The sequence below is a fragment of the Perca fluviatilis genome, chromosome 8 (genome assembly GCF_010015445.1).
Source record: "Perca fluviatilis chromosome 8, GENO_Pfluv_1.0, whole genome shotgun sequence".
NCBI classification, from domain to species: domain Eukaryota; kingdom Metazoa; phylum Chordata; class Actinopteri; order Perciformes; family Percidae; genus Perca; species Perca fluviatilis.
The window spans coordinates 12,690,550-12,712,367 of NC_053119.1; the positions used below are offsets into that span (position 1 = coordinate 12,690,550).

The following is a 21,818-nucleotide window of genomic DNA, read 5'->3' on the forward strand; positions in this document are numbered from 1 at the left end:
GGCCATGCAGTTCTGCACCTCGTGATCCTCGGCCCACTTCCTGGTCAGACTCTGGCACTGCTTGATCTAAAAAGGCACGGACAGCGGGAGTTAAAAACCGGAGCATCTAACAACAGCAACAAAACGGTTGACAAACGCTTTCTGCTTCAATGTACGCTTCCAACAAGACGTGCAGCGTTTTATTCCCGACCTGGAGCGACTGGTTCTCTCTGCCCAGCTCCTGCATGGCTGCCGTCGTGTCGTCCAGCTTCCTCCTCAGCTCCACCACCTTGGCCTGCAGCTTCTCTATCTCACCTTCACCCTTCACACACCTGAAACACAACCACAGAGCACTGATGAGGTGTGTGTACGTGTTCATTAGTGGCTCAGGAGAATACTTAGCTGGCCACATAATAGGCTTGTTAATTAATACTTACTACAATGCACAGTGTTTAGGGGAATTACAATTTGTCTTCTGGGAAATCACTATTTACCACATCTCTGTGCTAACATGGCACTCTGTTTACAGGTGCACCTATTCAATTATACACTATACACTCACATGCAAATTCAACCCCATGTATTGAATATATTGCATGTAAAGCATTGTATGCTGACATTGTCTCTCTGTTCATTCATGTAGTCAGCCCTCCATGTTCTGCTACCTTTGTCCTAATCGATGCCTTCTTGCTTGGTATTTCTTTGCAAGTGCAACAGCTAATAATAGGCCTAATATATATAATGAATTTCACATAAGAATTGTATTCATCATTTGTTATGCACAAGGACATGAAGTTCTTTAAAAATTTGAAACTGTAAATATGTGTATGCAAAATCATAGAAGAGATGTGGGCAAAACTTTCCAGAGGCAATGTTCAGTCGCCCAGGGTGACTGACGAAGACGTGACAATGTCATCAGAAGTTATGATTCGGTCTTTAGTCTTATAATAAAAGACGATTCCATGTTAGATGGTAGATACATTAGAAAACCTCTTCTTTATACTTGACTTCTGAAGCTGGCACTGGATGCAAGTGGTTTCAATGTGCCGAATGAAAAGCATCCGTGCAGCAAAGGTCTGACTATGGATGACCAACTAATCTTTTCGCTTAACCTTTAGGCAGCCAACTCAAGTCACCACCTCTGAGTACAGCCACAAGTGCTATGAAAGAGGGATTAAAGGTCCCATGGCATGGCATGAGGTTTTTTAACATTAATATGTCTTCCCCTATCCTGCCTATGGTCCCCCAGTTGCTGGGAATGGCGATAGGTGTAAACCGAGCCCTATGAGGTCATAAGGAGCAAGGTTACCTCCCCTTTCTCTGCTTTGCCCGCCCAGAGAATTTGGCCCGCCCATGAGAGAGAGACATCATGGCTTTCAAACGAGCAAAGTGGCAGTTGATCAAGGCCACACCCCCACCCTCCACCTTGCCCCCCCTCTCTCCTCCTCAATAGCTACAGACACAGAAATGACACATACTAAGGAAAGCTCATTGTGGGACTGGCTCTACTGGCTGTAATTCTGTACCAAGGCTGAATTTCGGGAAAAAGACTTCAGATACAGTATTAGGGGACCACTAAGGCCTATATAAAAACATTGAAAAAGCAGCATATCATGGGACCTTTAAAGACATTTCTCACTCTTGCTAATTTAACTCGACATAATTAAGTAATTTTAGGGCGCTTTCACACCTATAGTTTGGTGGACTTGGTGCGATTTGGGGGGTGAAGTTGCAACATTGTGGCCTTTTTTCCATTTGGTTCGGTTTGCTTTCACACTGCATTTTGTCAAACACTGTAAACACGTCACGCGATCGAAACGGTTGCCTGTTTATTGGACAAAATATTCGAAACTCTGAGACACTTCTGGTCTCAGAAATAATGGAGCAACACCAAATTTATAACCTCTTGGGTTTTCTGGTTCTGCTTTAGTGTTTCTAATATTTTAGAAGAAGGCGAACAATGTGAGCAGCTGACGGACAGCGAGTGAAAGACAGAGATGATAATGTTGTCACACAGACAGCCAGCGATGACCTTGCTATTTGTACACCCAGTGACCCTACAAATCACAGCATGTAAATAGGAAAATGTTGGCGTTATTTTGTCACGTTATTGGGAGCAGTAGGCTAGATGGAGCCGGTTACCTCCAGGATCTATGCTAAGCTAGGCTCGCGGTGGGTGCGTCAGACATAGTTACGACACGCACAGAGATGAGAAGGGTATGTATGGACTTATCCAACTCTGGGGGATACGATGAATAAGCCAAAGTCCCAATAAGTTGGCGTGTTCCTTTAAATCATATAGAAGTCCGTAAATTGTGTGCAAGGTTGAAATTGCAGGCTAGTAAATGCATTGTTTTTGGTCCACTTCCTGTATTTGGGTCAGATCACTTGAAAGCGGTAAGTCAGTAGTAGGCCACTTTACAGTGTGGTTGCATAGTAAGTGCTTTGGGGTCCTTCTGTAAGTAATTTTGGGGTACAATGGTTGTGGAGAATGCTACAAGCAGCAATACCACAGGCCAAGCAATCGGCCCTTTCCTAACAGGCACATTTTTAATGCCCATTGTACTAGTACCTTTAAAAAGGCGTTTTACATATTTGTATAAAACAAAGAGTCATTACTTTCAGGCTGACATGTTGTTAAAAGGGAAACTCTATCGACTCACCTCTCCAAAAGAGCCCGTCTCTCGTCCTGGTTGTTCTGGACGGTGGCCTCCAGCACAGCGATCTCTCCTCTCAGCTCATCGATCTGCTTCTCCAGTTCGCCTACTCTCCGTTGGCTGCCCTGCCACTCCCTCTTCAGCGTGGCCACGTTTTCGTTCAGAGCCGTCACCTGCACACCCATCTTAGCTTCTGCCTCCTCCCCACGCTTCACCTGCTCTTCTCTCGCTCGCTTCTCGGACGACTTTGGAAAGAAGCATCGATCGTGTCGTGAGAAGGGATCGGAAGGAGCGAATGATATTTAATCCACTGATTTAAAATCATTTGGTGGAATTTGGCAAGTGAGCATACCAACTGATCCTGGACAATCTTGGTTTGTGCGCGGAGCTGCTCCTCTTGCTGGCTCCTGCTGTCCCTGGTGGCCTGGTGCTCTTTCTGCTCCTGCTCCAGGCTCTTCTGTGCTGCCTCCACCTGACCCTGCAGCTCCACTTTCTGCTGGATCAACAGCTGCTTGGCTTCCAGCAACTCACCCAGCTCCTGAAAAGCAACAAATCTGTAGCTCAATGCACAATATTTGGTTGTTAAAAAAGGCACCTATAGCGTCTCTGACAAAAGAGGCAAAAACGTGTTTCACCCATGGGGTTAAACTTTAAAAGGCTTGAGCAGGTTTGAGCTTAGGAAATTATTAACAGCTTCGGACCGATCTTAAGACAGCTTTGAAGAACTGAGAAATCCAATGCTCACGTAAAATTGTACAACTTTGAAGAATGTGGCCCTGATGACCTGCAGTATTCATGATTTAAGCCATTTACATAAGACACAAGCATGGGAAGCCGGTCACGTCAGCAAGTCTGGGACATACATTTTACTATTAACTATTTTTCTGAGGAATATTCCAGCCTCTATGTTCCCCTTTAAATCCAAAGAAAGACATTGTTAGTTAGTTAGTTAGTTTTATGAAAAGTGACTGACCTTCTCACTCTTCTCCGTTACTGTTTTTAATTCAGAAGTCAGCCTGGTGTTATTCTTTTCCAGGACACTCTTGGCTTTGTTCAGCTCCTCCACTTTACTCCTCTCCTTCTCCAGTTCTTCCTTTACTTGACCCTGGGTGAGCAAGCACACTTACAATATATGAACTTAATCACATCAAGTCATATTAAGTGTTTGTGTCTATGTGGGTTAATCGGTTTGTCTGACCTGTTGCTTCTGTAGTTCCCTCAGGGTTTGTTCTTGCTGTTGGAGCTTCTGGTCCCGTTTTGCCAGCTCTTGCTCCAACGAGCCCCGGCCCGTCTGCAGCTCCTGGATCTGAGCCTCTAAACCTGTCTGATGGTTGCGGTTAGCGGCCAGCTCTTCCTGAGCCAAGTTCAGCTTCTCCTCGGACGCCTACAGTCAGAGAAAGGTCAAATGCACTCACTGAGGAAGGCCAACAGCGAAATCAACAAAAGCAGCAGGGACTATGGGGAACTGCTTAGGAGGAGTGTGTGTTGATTTTGCTTTTTATTCATCAGTCTGCAAGTCCAAAATCATCAACAGCCCTCCCTATCCCTAATCCATCACTGAGAATAAAAGTGATGTTGCATCACAGCCTCTGGATTCAACATTTAACCTCCTTGAAGTTACTAAAAGAAACTTTTTGTGACGATTTTGGCGGCCCCTGTGGACAAAAGCGTTGATCTTTCCATGACCACCACCTCCTTGTGTCGTAAATATCTGAGGCTCCCAGACTCCGTTAAGAAAAGCTCTCAATTTTCCTGCAGCAGGGTCTGGCAGTCTGCCCCGCTCAGTCCTGGTTCTCCCGTGCCTCCCTTTCTTCCTAGGAAAGCTTCAGCTCCTGCAGCTGCAGACAGACGGAGAGAAGCTGCTGCGGGGCAGCAGGGTCCGCCGGCAGCTGCAGTAGCTGAAGCTCACCGCCCGCTTTCATGGGAGCCAACAGGCCGTGTTTCTAGGATGAAAGGGAGGCACGCAGTGGAAAGTCGAGGTGAAGTTCTTCCTGGACCACGTGGAAGATCCTCCCGACCGCCACCTTGTCTTTCGGCGGGTACCGGGGGAGCAGCGAGGCACCAGACCCGGTGACAGGCATTAAGAATAACTATATAGAAATAGCCAATATCTCGCCGATAGCCTTGTTTGCTTATGTAGGTCATACATAGGCATCAGTGTTACATTGAGAGAGTTTCATAGCCAGTTAAAAACTCCTTGTAGCAATTCAATAAATTAGCAAAGTCAATTAAGCCATTATCAGTCCCTACTCCTCCAGTCCTTCCTGCATAAACCTACCTTCAGATCTTGACGCATGGCAGAGACCTCAGACTCCTTGCCGTAGAAGTCAGACTGAAGCTTAGTGAGGCTTTCCTGCCTTTGCTCCAAGGCCTTCTGCAGTTCTGTCGTCCGACTGTTCTCAGAGGCCAGCTCTTTGCCGAGATCTGACACCTGAGCCCTCAGCTTACTCTCCTCTTCCGTCTGGAGGTAAGAGTCAAATGCACACATTCATAAACATAATCCCTATTGGCAGCGCACAAATTACTTCCATGCAACCGTGTGGGAAAATACAGTAAATATAGCAATATCAATCCACTCAAATTATAGGAAGTGTAGCTATGTGGTGAAGTACGATGACAGTTGTCAGCAGTATGCATGTCTGTATGTGTATTTTAAAAATGTTACTTGCCTTCTTGACATTAACTTCTTGTAACTTTGCCACTTGGCCCTCCAGTTTCTTCGTTTCCTCCTCAAAGGAGCCCTGGGACATCTTAAGTTGTGCCTGCAACTTCTCCAACTCTTTCTCTTTTTCCTTCAGCGCCCCCTGAGCCTTTAAGTGCTGCTGCTCCAACGTGGTCAGCTGCACCTTCAACTTTTTCTCTGCCTGAAATTTGTAGACACACAGCAGGGTCTGTAGGTTCAAACAAACATTCAAAACAATAATGCTCGATCTTCCATTTTATCAGAGGCTTACCTCTCCCATCTGCTCCAACTGATCTTTAGATTCTTTCATTGCCTTGGTGATGGCCTCGTTGTTCTTAAGAAGCTCCTGTCTGGCCTTCTCATTGGACTTTTCCTGTGGATTAGGTAAGATTACTTAATGTTGTGAATGTCCTGGTGATGTAATGAGGTGGCTATTTATGTCAAATTTCCCTACGTTGAAAAATGGAAAAGAGCAGCTTACTGAACCTACCTTCTCCTCCATTGCTGACTTATGGTTCTTCCTCTCTGTGTCCAGTTGACTCTGACTCTCTTTTAGTGCCTTATTAGCCTTTCCTAGACTCTCCTGCGTAGAGGTAAGCTCCTTCCTTTGAGCCTCTTTCTCTTGTTGGGCCTTTTGTAAGTCTACTGTCAGGCTCTGAGCTTTCCTGTCCAGCTCTGCATGCTTCGCCTTTCCCTCCTGGCTCACCTTGTCCAGATCCAACTTCAGAGCAGCTTTGTCCTCCTCACTGCGCTCCAGCTGCTGCTGAACGTCACTCAAAGCAGCCGCTTTTTTCTTCAATTCCTCTTGTAGTGTAGTGGCCCTTAACAGTGGAAAGCCATATATGTTGTATTAGGGATAACTAATTAAAATACAGTGAAAGAATCCAAAAACCAGAATAGCTTGTGGTTGTACTATCACTAAAATACTGTGAAAGAGGGTTAGTTACAGGTGTGTTAACATGCATGTGTTACTCACTTGAAAATCTTGAATCAGGTTTTATTGAAAGTAATGCACCAGTACAGTTTATCTCACCCTGCTTTCTCAGTTTCCAGCGAGCGCTGTAGCTCCTTGGCTTTCCGTTTGACCTCTGACCCCTCCTTTTGCAGCTTCTGCATTTCTTGCTGCACTTGGTCCCGTGTGGCCTGCAACTCCCTAACCTGTGACTCCAATTTCTGTCAGATTAAAACACAAGATTCATTTAGAACAAGCAATATCTATGTATACTGGGGGCACGAGAGACAGGAACGTTTTAGACCTAACATTATCCCCTCTTACAGTCCAGCATCAGGTACTCGCAATCACAAACCTTATTGATCCCCTCCAGCTTCTCTATACGCTGTTCTGAGGCCAATAGTTTGTCTTTGCATTCCTTCAGACTGGCGTCCATCTGTGTGCACTGCTCCTGTCTCTCCTTGAGCCTCTGGGCCTGTTCCTCCACCTTCTTCTGAACTTTATTCAGCTCCTTTACAAGAGGGTGGGAGAGGGTGTAGGATACGAGAGGGAAAAGGGAGTATAGTGAAGTGGGAGAAGGAAGAAAACAACACATATAAGTCAGGGAGTGACAAATATTTTCAAAGCATGGTACAAGACATAGGGTGGCACAAAGAAGATGCTAACCTGCTGCTTGTCCTGCAGTGCATGTTGAGCAGTCTCCAGGTTGTTTTCCAGGTTTGCCTTCTGCGCAGCCTTGGCTGCCTCTGCAGATAGCAGCATCTCTGTCTTTGCCTTCAGCTGAAGAAAACATGAGCCGCAAAAACTTATTCTCTTTTTATAAAAAGAATCTGTAGGACAACATATTGTTTTTAGGATCAGTCCTTCCAATCGGTCTATGAATACAAACTGGACAACAATATCAATGACCCCACTGTATGTTATTAAATACATAATTACACTAGGGCTGGACCCGAATATTCATTCGGTGGGTTGGTATTTGATTTGAAAATTTGACAGTCGAATATTCGTTTTTTTTTAGTTTTTTTTGCACAACCTGGCATCCCCCTCCAAACGGTTCTCATTCGCGCTTGAATATGTTCGAAATATAATAGTCTCTTTTACAATTTTCTTATATAACCTAGCCATTTTAATAGGATGGATAACCCAACCTCGTTATACGTAATAAATATATTTGCTTCTTCTTGGACTACTAAAGTGTTCCTGCAACGGGAGTATTCTCTGGCTAGAGCGCAGAACAGCACAGTTTGCATGGACAGAAGTGCATGCCTGAGCTTGTATTTTGGGTTAAGCTGCGTTGCTGATGGACATAAAATAAAATAATAGAAACAAAATGTATTATCCTTTTTACCCGTTATTATCCATCTAAATTAATCTACTGCGAAATATAGGAGACTTTGAGATTTTACTGGGACGTCACATCACATGCCCCAGTTAAAACGCCCCGCATTAAAGTATTGCGTCACGATACGTAGCTAAAAGAAGACAAAAATGCCGAAGACTTCATCTGTGTGGGAGAACTTTAAATTAAGTGAGGACAAGACAAAGGCAGAGTGTCAAATATGCAATTTGAAACTGGCCTACCACAACAGCACATCAAGCTTGAGAAATCACCTGAGTTCTGTAAGTAGAACGAGCTGCTTTTATCCGCCATTTACACGCGTGATAAAATGTGCACTTAATTTTCATGGAAAATAACGTGACTTGCGAATAGGCTACGGCAGTTAATGACGAACAGTAAAAACGTAGCCTACTGTAGTAACAGGGGACTGTGTCCTGCAACAACAAAGCAGTTGCTTCATCTCGCTTGTCTCTTTTACCGTGAAAAAAGGCTGCCTTCAGGTGCGGTTTGGAAATGTTGGTTTCCCCCGCTGCTGCGGCCGCCACCGAAGCTTCGAATATTTGCTGTTGAAAAGCACTGAAGCTTCGAAGATCAAAAACTGGTATTCGGTACAGCCCTAAATTACACAGACATGTTTGTCAAGGGGCGTACCTGAGCATCCAGCTGGGCTACTTTCTCCTTGCTGTCTGCGAGCTGGGCGCTGAGTTCAGTGACGGAGGTCTCCAGGGTGTGGGCTCGGTCCTGGGCTGAACGCAGCAGGGTCTTCTGCTCCTGGACCTGCTCGTGTAGGTTATCCTGGGCTTGCTTGTTGCTCTCCGACTGGTTCTTCAGCTTGTCCGTCAACTGCGTGACCTTTAAGACCCACATTTACAGAAACGCTCAAAGCTCAAAAATGACAAATAGTTCCTGTTGTTATTGTTAATGGTAAATAAAACTGGCCTTTTTTATAGGATTTATATTTGTTTTAATCTACACTGCAGGTTTTAGTTGTGACAACATACATATTAGTTGTGTGAGGGGTGGCATGGGTCGTATGGCATATTACTTTTGTACTACAGAGAAGTGACCGCAACATGAACTTGGACCTTTGAAAGAGAGCGTGTGTGTGGGGCACCCACCTGTTCCTGTAGTGCAAGGTTTTTCTCTTTTAGCTGGTTGAGCACAGCCGTCTCTCCCTCACCGGCCTGGATCTTGGCACACAGGTCATCTCTCTCGGCTTCCAGCTGGCTCACAATGTCCTTACTCTTCTGCAGCAGAGCCTCCAGATTCTGGATCTTTTGGTCCTTATCTCCGATCTGACGCAGCACCTGCTCCAGGTCATTCTGCAGCATGAAGGCAACGTAGCGGAAAGATGACATTAGTAATTTTGGCAGAAATATTTATTTTGTGTTGTGTGCGAGATATATATATTAAGATGTACCGTAGACCACACCAAGGCATACTATACCCATTTGTTTTTGAATGGATAAAATGTAATGCTATAATAATAAATAAGTATACTATAATCTAATCAAGCTTCTACACACAGGGGCTGTAAATAATATTCCAATTACTGTATACATTTTTATTGTACCAATATATAAGGCAACATTGTCATGTGGCACCTACTTTTGTTTAGTTACAGTAAAATAACATTTACAGGGATACTTTGTCGATTTTAAAAGGTCCATGGCATGAAAATTTCACTTTATGAGGTTTTTTAACATTAATAAGAGTTCCCCCAGCCTGCCTATGGTCCCCCAGTGGCTAGAAATGGTGAGAGGTGTAAACCGAGCCCTGGGTATCCTGCTCTGCCTTTGAGAAAATGAAAGCTCAGATGGGCCGATCTGGAATCTTCCCTATATGACGTCATAAGGGGAAAGGCTACCACCCCTTTCTCTGCTTTGCCCGCACAGAGAATTTGGCCCGCCCATGAGAGAGAGACATCATGGCTTTCAAACGAGCGAAGCATGGCAGTTGGTCAAGGCCACACCCCACCCTCCACCTTGCCCCTCCTCTCTCCTCCTCAATATCATTTAAAGCTACAGACACAGAAATGGCACGTCCTAAGTAAAGCTCATTGTGGGACTGGCTCTAGTGGCAGTAATTCTGCACCAAGGCTGAATTTCGGGAAAGAGACTTCAGATACAGTATTACAAAATATCCCTTTAAGAGTGCAATGTTGCAACGTTCTAAATCCGCATTCTGGCCTGTACCATTATGGATCAAAAGCTCTGCATAATGTAATTTACTATATTTTCAACTACTTAATGATGGAGAACAGCTTCATGAGTGAGCACGCTCAAGTTAAATATCAAACAATGAAACTACCATCACAGTATTATCACCTCTTCTTGTTGCAACTACGTCACACGTTCTTCTAAGTAGAAACTCTTGGTGATTTTAAAACGCACTGTGCAGCGCAGCCTCTCTTGGCTTTACGCTCTCCAATATTGTAACCAGAGGGGTTTTCTTGTGAACAGTACCTGTGCCTCGCGGAGTTTGCCGTTAGTGTTTTGCTGCAGCGCCTGCAGCTCCTGGTGCTGCTGCTTGGCTTTCTCCAGCTGGTGCTGCAGGTCTGTATTCTTACTGGCACTCTCCTTCAACTACACAAGTGGCACACAAAAGCACTTTTATTTCATTTTCCTATATTTGTTTCGTTTTATTACCGTAAACCTAAATGCACTGCTAATGTAATTTTGTGCATCTTACCGTTTCTGTATTATCAGTCAACAGTTACATAAACCTAACCTAAACACACTCGCATATCTCACAGCATACATTATAGCTTACGATGCACACTTTAACATCAGACACATTTATGTACAGATGTTCAGTCTGCTCCGTTACATTATTTCAGTTTCCCTGTAGCAATCCTTAGGGTTTCATCTGATGCCTACCTGTTCCTCTGCACGGGACAGTTTGAGCTGCAGGTCGGCTGCTTGCTGCTCGCGGTCTTTTAGTTTCTCCCCAGACAGCTGCCTCTGTTCTTTAAGACGACCCTGCACTTCGCCCAGCTGCCTCTCCGTCTCCAGCAGTTTGGCGTGCAGCTAAGAAGAGCACAGATGAAGGGGGATGATTCAGATGGAAGACACAAAATGACAATGTTAATGGCAAGAAATACAGCAGATGCTTGGATCAGGAAACCTGTGACGTCTGGAATCCTCTTTGACTTTGGTTGTTAACACATCATGACATCTACGCCATATAATTATTAGTGATTTCTTTCTTTGTCGGTTCCCTTCCCTTCCCTGGTTCTCAGTAAGTGCTGCTGGAGAGGCTACAACACTGCAGTGTGTTGACATGATGACAACAACATGGGACTGGAGGGGCCACTAAATACTTTGATGAATATATAAATTACATAAATCATATATGACCGTCACAGTCCCAAATAAACATCTATGGGAGATTTTTGGGTGAAGGGTTAAGCCGAAATTAAACCGTCCGTGTCCGCGAGTGCTCAAGGGTCCGCGTGGCATAAATGCCGTCAACAGAGGGTTTACGTGTAGGCTCTGTGCAGAGGTCTGTGTACAGCCAATTTGATTTGACCGCGTGCACTTGTCGGACATGTCATAGCGTAGCAAACTGCTGCCCATGTGTGGAACATGTCCTCCAAGCTAATAGTATAAACAGGTTTACTATGGGAGTTCAGGAGTATAATCCCCATCATCAACACACTAAATGAGGAAATATATTTTTTTTGTATAATAGTGTTCATCCCTCCAATAGAGATCAGGAGAATCTATCACAAAGCACACTGAAGCTGTTCCAAAGGCTAATGGTGACCAAATATCTTACTAATACATGTAATGTTGATTTCTTCTTTTGTTACCCATCAGTATATCAACATCATCCTCCAACGTCACCCTGCATGTACTCTTGTGTGTGAGATCACTGTCCTCCCTACTTACCTGACTGATCTCAGTCTGCTGCTGAGCACCTTGGCTGTCTTTTTCTTCCCTTTGCTGTTCCAACTGTTTCCTCTCAACCTTCAGCTCTGCGTGCTTCACTTCCAGCTCCGTGATCTCACTCTTCAACTTTGCCACCTCCTCAGCCCTCTCTCCGAGCTCCGTCTGGGCCTTCTGCACGGAGGCTTCTGCCCCTGTGGCCCGAGCCTGGAGCTCTTGAACCTCCAGCTCCCTCTCTCTCAGGCTGCCTTGAACTCCCTTCTTGGCAGCCTTCTCAGCTTCCAGACACTCTTCCAGTTTCTGATACTCTTTCTCCTTACGTGCAAGCTTCTCAGACAGGCTCTGTGAGAACAGGAGAGGACAACATGAGGCAGACTGCCTAGAAGTTTGGAAACTATGGGAGTGAAAGCTGTCCCTGAGTAGGATTGAAAGTGAAAATAAGCGAGTAAAATTATATTTTTTTCCGACTTTTCTCGAGGGAGCATGGTCTCATGAAAAGGATAAAGATGTTTGAAAAGTGTTTGAAAGGTTAATCAGGAATTGTTTTAGTCATTAATTGAGCCACACCGTAACATGAACCATTTGTCATTTCTAAATTTAAACAGTTGAAGTGATAGCAGCGGCAACACCCACAACTCATGCGATATAAGCTATGGAAAAGAACAGTCGGCTGTCAAGAGTCAAAAGTAAAGTGAGGTATGGCATTTCTAGGGGAAGGTTTACAACACAGGTCTTTGAATAACATGGTATGCGAACAGCACTTGCACTGGTGTAAGCTCTGGCAGTAAACTTGGAAACGCGGTGATAAAGAACAAAATGTTGTTAATAGTGGAGCGTAATGCTAACTAGGGAGTGTGACAGGGCACCTGGACTTTACAGACGTTCAATAAACCTCTACAGGCCACCACAGCAGCTGGCAGGTCAAACCCTGAGGCATGGGGTAGGGGGCAACACACTAGATATCCAGTTGTGTTATCCCACTCTTACTTAACCGGAAACCTACTTGGCAGGGAGGGCACTGACATGCCTGATGTGGGAGGATTTAATCTCTGGCAGGAACCCTGTGCCTCCATTCCCCAGTTCCCGTTGCACCAGTGCAGTTACCTGCGATTGTATTTCACCCCAAGTGACAAAGCTGCCATGGCAGAGATCCCCCCCTGCTGGCTTAATTATAGAGCTGCGTGCGATTTTGTATCAACATGTCTACGTTGCCACAGAGGGCTGGTGACAGCGTGGCATTGTGATGAGGCCTGACGCCGAGCAACAGAGGAAGGTTTACAGAAACTGAGATGGCGTGCTCTGTACTTGAGGGGCAGCTGGCAAGGCTTATTAACATTACTGAAGTAAATCCCACACAATCTATTGCTGTATAATTTGTGGCAGATGCCGTAGCAGACATGTTTGCGCCTGCAGTAATCTGCCGAGAGTGACGAAACTGTCATAATTGTAGTTGCCGTTGTGTGCGTGGTACCTGGCTTTCCTGCTGCAAGTTATTCAGACTGCTCTGCAGCTGGTGGATCTGTTGTGTGTAGACAGCTGCTTCCTGTGGACCCTTCTCCAGCTCTGCTTTTAGTTGGTATATGGTCATCTGCAATACAATAGACGCACATGTTACACTCTTTTGCAAACCACTGAGTGCACATTCAAAGAACTGAAGCGCCACAGTAAACAACTGACATAAAAGAAGAAAACAAACCCAACATGGATTAGTAACAACCAGGATTGTCGTACAAAAACAAAACATGAAGCGGTAACACATGGTTTAAAAAAAAAAAAAACGTATAGAAACTCAAAAAGATGAAAGCAAGTTTGGGACCAACTTGAAACATGTTTTACCTCTAGTTTACGAATCTTGAAGAAAGAGTGAGTGTTGTGGAGGGATACAGTAAGTAAGGAGCAGAAGAAGAAGGGGAGGGAAAGAGAGACACAGACAAAGGTAAGTCATGATACAACAGCAAACGCCCAATCTGCAACACCGAGCGAGATGCCCCTTGGATGAGAGAATAAATAATCAAATGTATCACGAATTTACCGTACTTTATGGTGACAACATTGTGCTGTGGCGGCATTAAGCAGAACATTTTATACAAAAGAGAGTTTGCTTTTTGCTATGTACTGTTGCATGGGCAGACGATGCGTGAACCTGAATGTAACCTTAGCTGATGCCTTATGTTTTAGATGCAATGTTGACATGCCGCTGGCCAACTTGTAGACTGGCTGCTGACTGCAAAAACTTCCAACAACATATCGTTCTGTGGAACTTACACCTCAATGGATTACTACTACCGTTTCAGACTACTTGCAGACTATAACAAAGCCACTTGTCAATTAACATCCTAGGAGCTATTAAATGTTCCAAAACCATACATTGAATATATTCAGAATGTGGTTGCTAAATTATAAAAACATGAAAACTATCTTTTGAGATAATTTGCAGTGATGTGTAGAAGAAGCAGTTCGGGGCCTGGAGCTCCTTATAAACGCTTCTCTCGGTCTGGGATAAAAAAAAAAAATGCAGGAAATAAGGCTGAATTATTCACCAGTAAAACTATTTCATAAGGTTTTTCAGAGCTATTTTTGAATATGAATCTTAGGAATGCAGTGGGTGGGCCTGAGCGAACGGCAGAATTAGAACAACTAAACTATATTTCGCATCAACACTACAGTCTTGTAGATGATTACGCAAACTAAGGGAATCGGTGTGCTGATGGAACAGTGAGTAAAGTGAGAATCAGACAAGACATCAGGGGTTTTGGGCCCCTCACCTCTGAGGTAGTGTAGTTAGCCTGCAGCTGCTCGTAGTGGGTTTTGAGGCGTTCAGACTCTTCCTCCCTGTCACGGGTCAGACTGTCCATCAGTGTCTGGACCTGCACCAGCTCCTTCTGCAGTACCTCCACATCCTCCACTCCCGGTCGCTGCAGCTGGGGGGCAGAGCAGAGCAGAGGCACCGTGTTAAAGCAGTGAGAGTTGAGTGGCAGACAGTGGGGACAACAGGCTTTTTGGTATAATGATCAATCCAAACTAGATCCTTAGTAATAGCTGGTACGTTCAAGTGAATATGGATCTTTAAAGCTCTAGAACCAAACATATATGTTTGTATGTAGCCTCTCACTCCATATAAGTAACAAAATATAATTACAGACAGATAACATAAAATTGCAACCGCACAACTTTACTTAAAGTGCTCATATTATGCTTTTTGGCTTCTCCCTTTCCTTTATTGTGTTATATATCTTTTTTGTGCACGTTATAGGTTTAGAAAGTGAAAAAGCCCAAAGTCACTTACCATCTCCAACAAAAAACACTGTTCACAAACTGCTCCAAACAGCTCTATTGTAGTCCAGCCTTTACTTTTGTGACGAACGTGCGTCACTTTGTAACACACGTTATAATGCTCGCCTAGCTGCTGCCGTGACATGCTCTCATACTCTGCTTCTGACTGGCTAGTAGTCCTTACCTAGCTACTGCCATGTGTGACTCCCAACAAAGATGGAACAGAAGTGAGATGTAGTACAACAAAAATATGGTATTTTTTGAAATTTAAACCATGTAAACCTATTCTGATATTACCTCTAAATACAATTACGAACCTGAAAATGAGCATAATATGAGCACTTTAAAAGAACAGATGGAGTTCTGTTTCACGTTTCTATAACAACGGTGAACTGAGTCTGCTTTGATTCTTCCACCACACAGCTCAGAGCAAAACAGATGTCATTGTGTCGATTCAACGTTATTCTTTCAAAAAAACAACATTCATGAACGGTCTACACAAAGCACAAAGTCTGTCTCAAGCCTAGTTAGAAGAGGATGAATACCAAATGGAAACTTAGTGTGTGCTGTACCAGTTCTGTTTGGAGTCTCTCGTTCTCCTGCTTCTCTTTCTGTAGCTGTTCGGTCAGTTTGCCCAGCCTCTGGTCAGCAGCCTCCCTTAGGCTCTTCTCCTCATCATAGCGGGACTTTAAGTCTGTCAGATTCAACATATTTAATATCCAAATCAAAACAACACAAATATCGCACTTCTTCACATCATCCGAGTGATTTAAAAGGTCCAATGTGTAGGAATTTCTCCCATCTAGCGTTGAGATCATATATCGCAATCAACTCCCTCGCACCACGCAGTTCAAAGGACGTTTTACAGCTACGGTAGCCTTCCCGCTTCAAAAAGCCGGTCTCTTGCTCTTTTCAATATCCTTTTTCTTTTTCTGGGCGAAGAAGAAGACTCCTGTTCCTCAAATTTGGATTTTGAATACGTGTGGTCCTCCAGGTTTCCTTCTGCAAACTTGCCGGGGCCGGGAAGTTACGATACCCATTAGCAGCATTAGCAGCACCTGTGAGTTTATCATGTGACAGCGAAAAACGCGAAAGGTGGAGCAGTATGTCCTGTATGTCCCTTACCGGCTAACGTATTTCAAGATAGCGCATGAATATAGAGTGTCTACCCTAGTTCATACGAATGCATTTGCTGGAAAATGTCGAGCCAAAAAGGAATACTTGGAATTGATGGTGGTGTTAACCATTCCTGAAAAAGGACACGTTTGTGAACGGGCAACACAGATTTTGATAATAAACGACTACGAAACATTGGACTTTTAAGGAAATCAGTGTAAAATGCAAAACCCATGCCTTTAGTCTGTAAAACCAAACACTGAAGAAACAACTTTTGCAAGATGAACACACAATGGATGGATTGAGTTCAACAGTGGTCTAGTAAAGGAGTGTTGGTAAATGATGCAGACACAGGCCTCCCAGTTTCCTGGCGCCACACTAACCTACTATCTCTGTGGCCAGCTGGGCAGCCTTCTGCTCAAACAGGTCTTTCATCTGCTTGATGTTGAACTTCTCGGTCTCCGCTTCGTTCAACTTCCTTTCAAGGGCTGAGAAAAGAGCGCCACATATTAGTGATGAATGGTCACTTTTCCCACAGTTATCTTAAATCTAATGTCACTTACCTGCATCCTCTGAGCCCGTCTGTCCATCATTCTGTGGAATGGAGGGAAAGAGAGAAACATGTACAGTAAGAGTAAGCATTGCAATCATGTTTTATCAAGCAGTTTTATATTCAGAAAGCCATCATAGTATATATTAAATATCTTGAAGGAATTACTTGCTTCAGTTGTCCTTGGACTTTGTCTAACTCCTTCTTGAGCTCCTCAGAGAACCACTTTTCCTCCTAATCAGTTGAAAACACACGCACAGACACATAAAGTATTTATTGGATCGACTATTGACACACCTCTGCTGGGTTCAGAAACTCCACTATACCTTGAGAGAAGTATGCAGGTCCTGAACCTCTTGCCGCAGCATTGTAAGGTCTTCCCTAAAAGGAGGAGAGAGCGCGTTCACAAAACGACACAAACTAAACTTCTGTCACCATGAGGTCAGACTCATTCTCATAATTATTTCCACACCAATATCTCTATATCTCACCGAGTGGGTGCCATATGAGTGGGCAGGTCTCCGGTGTCGTGGAACAGCTGATAGTGCTTGAACAGCTCCTCTGCAGAGTTGTGTGACTTCATGCACTGAGGACAGATGAAGCCCTGAACACAGAAACACACCATAGGAATCAAAACCATGTGATAAGAACTCTGCAGCTCTGCTTCCAGGTTAGAAAGAAAAAAAAGAAGAAGAAAAAAGAAAAGCTAGAAAAAGTTATCGATTAAGAAAAACCCATGCCGTGTCCGTGTTACCTCAGACGTCTGATCGTGGTTAAGGTCTGTGCTGGGCTGCTCCGGCTCTGCGTTCTGGGACCCTCCCTTCCCAGGAGTCTGGAGAGGAGAAAATTGACCATATTAGTCTGAATGTATAAAAGCACTCCGTACACCTTTGTTAAATAACTTAACTGCCTGAGAGAGGCAGTTAAGAAATGGTAGGGAGATGATTTGAATCCTTTTTTTTTTTTTTTTAACATATTTTAAATCACTATTTTTTTTTTTCTCTAATAAATTAATGCACTAGTATTTTCCAGAGACATTGGAACTTCATATACACCTCTGACTTTGATGTGTGTGCTCTTTACTTGCTTCGTTTGCTGCATCTTGGTAAATGCTGGATCAAGTGAACAATAATTCAGTTCAGAATAGAACAGTGAGGCTTCCCAGAAAAGAGGCCCACGCCTTTTGACAGTCATGGCTCACGTCTCAAAAACATCAATGCTGGGTGCGACTAATAATCCTTAAACGAATGTTGTGTAAACAATTAGCTCAACGCCGGAATGTTATTGTATTGGAAGCATGACTATTTGTATCATGAAATAACAAGACTGTAGTATGTGGTGACACCAGTTACTCCAACTGCTGTATCATGTTTACAAAAAGTATTCACCCCACCTTGTACTTTTAGGACACGCGGTCAACTTTTTCCCCAATTCTTCTTTGCAAAACCTCTAAAGCTTTGTCATGTTGCATGGAGACCGTGAGTGAATAGCAGTTTTTGAGTCCAGCCACAAAATCCCGATTGGATTGAGGTCTGGACTCTGATTTGGCCACTCCCACAGCACTAACCCTATTGTTTTGCAACTGCTAGATTTCTCTGTGATTTGCGGTGTTGATTTTTTTGCCTCTACCATCAAAACCCTGCCTCCTGCAGAGTGGCATCCCGACAGCATGATGCTGCCACCGCCATGCTATATGGTAGGGATGGTGCGTGTCTGCTGATGTGCCATATTTGGCACCAAACATTTAGTAGGAGTGCTCCACTAAGATCTTATCAGAGCATAGAACCTTCTTTCACTTTGTTTCAGAGTAGGGCTGCGACTAACGATTATTTTCATAGTCGATTAATCTGTTGATTTTTTTCTAGATTAATCGATTAGTTGTTTGGTCTACAAAAAGTCAGAAAATGGTGAAAAATGTGGATCAATGTTTCCCAAAAGCCCAAGATGACATCCTCAAATGTCTTGTTTTGTCCACAACTCAAAGATATTCAGTTTACTGTCACAGAGGAGAGAAGAAACTAGGAACATATTCACATTTAAGAGGCTGGGATCAAAGAATTTTGACTTTTGTCTTAAAGAATTACTCAAACCGACTAATCGATTATCAAAATAGTTGGCGATTAATTTAAGAGTTGACAACTAACCGATTAATCAATTGATCTTTGCAGCTCTATTTCAGAGTCTAACACAACTTTTGGCAAAAGGTAGCCCAGATGTCAAGCAAGTTTTGTTTTTTCCAACAGTCAAAAAGCTGCAACTGGTGAAGCACCCTGGCAAAAGTAACCAAGCACAGTGTCTCTTATCTGTGTGTCCACAGGCCTCTGGTCTCTCTCTATTGTTCTTCTCACAAATTTATGGCTGTGCCATATCTATTTTCTACGACTGACCTTATGATAAGGATATTCACTGCCACGCCAATGTTCTTGTATCCTTGACTGTGACCTGACTTCCCCTGGTTACTATACAATAACCTTGTTGCAGATGTTTTCATGATAGCTTTTGCAAGGAAATTGACTCTTGTCCAGTTCAACTTTGTGATTGTTAACTATTATGTGACTTTACACTGAGGGTTTATACATGCATTACTGCAACTATGTGGCCTACTCTGCTCTCTACACAGCTCGGAAGTAGACTGTAGAAGTAGTCACTTCAAATCAGCTCAGTCTACTTGCCTGAAGCACAAACATACCGGTACAGTGTGTAGTGGAAGTGCCACTGGTGGTCCATTCACAAAAAGGGGTTTGCCTGGGTTGGTGACAGCCTACGTGACTGAATCAGGTTTAACATTTGGGTTTGTTAGCTGGGAGGGGGACTTTGATCACTCTGAACAGAGTTATCTCAGAGCCTATTGGATGGTAGACAAACACCCATTTGAAGGCCGGCTAAGCATTTGCATCATGGAACAACACTTGACCCAACTCACATAAACTACACGCATGAAACAGCACTACACTGGCTTTACCAAAATAAAAATAATAATCAATTCAACACAGGCCCTGTGTGCATTAATGGGAACCTTACTTTTTTACTGATTTATTAGCCTCTACTGTCTTGAAATAGACTGACATGATTTTTGTCTACCTAATACACCATTAAGCACAGTTTAAAACATGTTGAAATCTGCATCATAAGTGCTGCAAATATAAGCAAATTCTGGTCGTCCCGCCATGATATATTAATAAAATGCATTGTAATCTTTATTGGTAATGTGGCAATGAACTGACATGTTATAAACCAAGTCAGTGGTTCACAAACATGTTCATATGTAGGATAGATATGTACTAGAAAACTGACTATAATAATTAGATTGTTTCCTATAACATAAACCCTAAACCTGGGAAAAAGTCTGCGTTGTTGGCTACACGGTTTGAATAAATAACAAGCTACTTCACGGGTCCGCTGTAGATTTATGTCAAGAGGTAACTAAAAAAAACAGTAATTAAAACAATTATATAAATTAATATAAATAATTTCCGGTAATCCCGCTGAGGTTACAGGTCCTGACAATCCTTGACCTAAATGTAGAATGTTTTAAGCATAGACTGTAGGTTTTAAGATTCAGTATCTCAATGACTACTTTGCAAGCCCCACATTTCCAGTTACCTATAGCATGGACACAGGGAATTACGTGGATATCAAAGTGGTAAGAAATGGTAGCAATTTCATTTTTGATCTGTACACAAAACCTGTATATCCAAATTCACTATAAACATGAAAACAGTTTGTATTCACCCTCTTTGGAAGAAAAAAAAGCCTCCTAGTCAATTAGCAAGACTGAAGATGATCTGTGACAAATTAAGGATGTTGGGAACATTGTTTTGAATGGAGTTTCTGATACGGTTTTAAAAACATGTATTTAATGAATAAATATGTGTAGCATTAGCTAGTTTTGTGTTATTTTAATGGTTATTCAATTAAAGAGTTTTGCAGTTTCTCCCCTGTGGTGTACACATTTATTATCCAATGATTAATATTCACAATGTTGCTGATTGTGTAGTAACTTTTTGTTTATGAAATATTTTGTATACTTCTATTTTGAAGTTTCTGAGTTGGAGGTCCAGCATTCCTCAGACACTGGCCATATATGTGTCCAATTCTCATTGGATAATTGACATCTTGCATGGAGTCTGTGCATACATTGGTTAAATAAAGAGCAGACTCTTCCTGTATAAAAATAAATAAAAAGAAAGGTTTTAAGATGGATTTAAGAGTTTCAGAGACGGTTTAGAAGCAAGGAAAATAGAAAGAAGGAACAGTCATTACTCATCACATACGTCATTGGTGCCAAGCCTGTAGCATTCTACATGAATTTGATTGCAATAGAGCATCTTTGTTATCAATAACTAACCAACCATCAAACTGTTAATGATATTTAAAGATATTCAGGAGGGCTAACGTTAGCCAGCTTTGTCCATAGTGTTTCCTGTTCCTTATATTTTCCTGGTAACAACGGGTTACAAGCAGGCCGGGACTTCAATGTGTACACAGCAATGGCCTGTGGTAAATGTAGTCCTAAATAGAAGCTAGCCAAGTAGCTAACCTCTGTTACTCCCACATGTAACTGTAGTGACAAGCTAGTAGTCTGTCCAAACAACCATGTCACCATTTACACAAATAGCTAGCTAACGTTTACGTTATAAGCTCAATTAATTAAAACGCATGTCTTTTCATGTTGCGGTCAGCAAGCTGACACAGAACTTCCACTTTCAATCTGTGGCAAGCGTCAGCGTTAGCATGTGATGAATTAACCAACTGATATAATATAGCTAGCAAACCGAAATCATTCAGTGACCAGGCACGTCAGCTAGCTACGTTATTTCTAAGTCGACTAGCCCTGGCAAGTTGGACACGTTAGCTAATTAGTTTTCTAGCTACTGCATTATATAGACAGGTACTAGCTTGCTACATCCCTGTCAGGAGTAGCATCAACCAATCGAACCAAGTTAGCATTTGATGGCTAGCTGTGTCAATCCTACACAAGTAGCGCTTGATATAGTTACTCCGATCTGACGGTGGAGCGGTGTTTTTTTCCAATCGAGGAACTCCCGTTGGCTAAAAATAAAAAACCCGCCCACCCACTACGCACTGTGTATTAAATCGCGCGTCCCCGCAATGAAAACAGACAAGGATAGGCCTGTGTCTCTTAAGGAAAACGACTCGGTTTAATCCAACAAAAGCGATACGGTTGACTTTGTTGAACCAAAAGCTTACCATTTGAAGTATACGTCTGAACATGGCCTCGACTTTGTTTGTCCCGACTCAAAATCCAATCAGTTTTCCTAATGCAAAGTTTACGTCGCTGTAAAACGAACACCTGACTGAGATCAGGCAGCAGCGGCGAATGGGCGGGTCACGGAGCCGGGAGAGGATGGTTCA

The 21,818-nt window shown here is 43.2% G+C and overlaps 1 protein-coding gene across 3 annotated transcripts in view; it reads right to left on the bottom strand.

Moving 5' to 3' along the window:
* The window catches only part of eea1 (early endosome antigen 1), a 22,660-nt gene extending 857 nt beyond the window's left edge, over positions 1–21,803 (bottom strand). The window contains exons 1-29 of one of the 3 annotated variants that reach the window (XM_039809587.1): positions 21,654–21,803; positions 17,197–17,274; positions 16,934–17,046; positions 16,769–16,823; positions 16,611–16,676; positions 16,456–16,486; positions 16,276–16,380; positions 15,349–15,470; positions 14,269–14,424; positions 13,340–13,354; positions 12,975–13,091; positions 11,507–11,845; positions 10,493–10,642; positions 10,079–10,198; positions 8,732–8,935; positions 8,265–8,465; positions 6,938–7,051; positions 6,627–6,782; positions 6,353–6,492; positions 5,810–6,140; positions 5,591–5,692; positions 5,306–5,500; positions 4,915–5,097; positions 3,835–4,020; positions 3,610–3,741; positions 2,989–3,174; positions 2,643–2,881; positions 191–311; positions 1–66 (exon numbers count right to left, since the gene is read on the bottom strand). The exon at positions 1–66 is cut by the window's left edge and continues 33 nt beyond it. In XM_039809587.1, coding sequence (XP_039665521.1) covers positions 1–66; positions 191–311; positions 2,643–2,881; positions 2,989–3,174; positions 3,610–3,741; positions 3,835–4,020; positions 4,915–5,097; positions 5,306–5,500; positions 5,591–5,692; positions 5,810–6,140; positions 6,353–6,492; positions 6,627–6,782; positions 6,938–7,051; positions 8,265–8,465; positions 8,732–8,935; positions 10,079–10,198; positions 10,493–10,642; positions 11,507–11,845; positions 12,975–13,091; positions 13,340–13,354; positions 14,269–14,424; positions 15,349–15,470; positions 16,276–16,380; positions 16,456–16,486; positions 16,611–16,676; positions 16,769–16,823; positions 16,934–17,046; positions 17,197–17,274; positions 21,654–21,677 — 4,047 coding nt within the window. In that variant the 5' untranslated portion in view covers positions 21,678–21,803. Of the gene's footprint in view, positions 67–190; positions 312–2,642; positions 2,882–2,988; positions 3,175–3,609; positions 3,742–3,834; positions 4,021–4,914; positions 5,098–5,305; positions 5,501–5,590; positions 5,693–5,809; positions 6,141–6,352; positions 6,493–6,626; positions 6,783–6,937; positions 7,052–8,264; positions 8,466–8,731; positions 8,936–10,078; positions 10,199–10,492; positions 10,643–11,506; positions 11,846–12,974; positions 13,092–13,339; positions 13,355–14,268; positions 14,425–15,348; positions 15,471–16,275; positions 16,381–16,455; positions 16,487–16,610; positions 16,677–16,768; positions 16,824–16,933; positions 17,047–17,196; positions 17,275–17,835; positions 17,855–21,653 lie in introns of those variants that run through there. The other 2 variants (XM_039809589.1, XM_039809588.1) reach the window with 2 other exon arrangements.
* Positions 21,804–21,818: the final 15 nt, after the last annotated feature.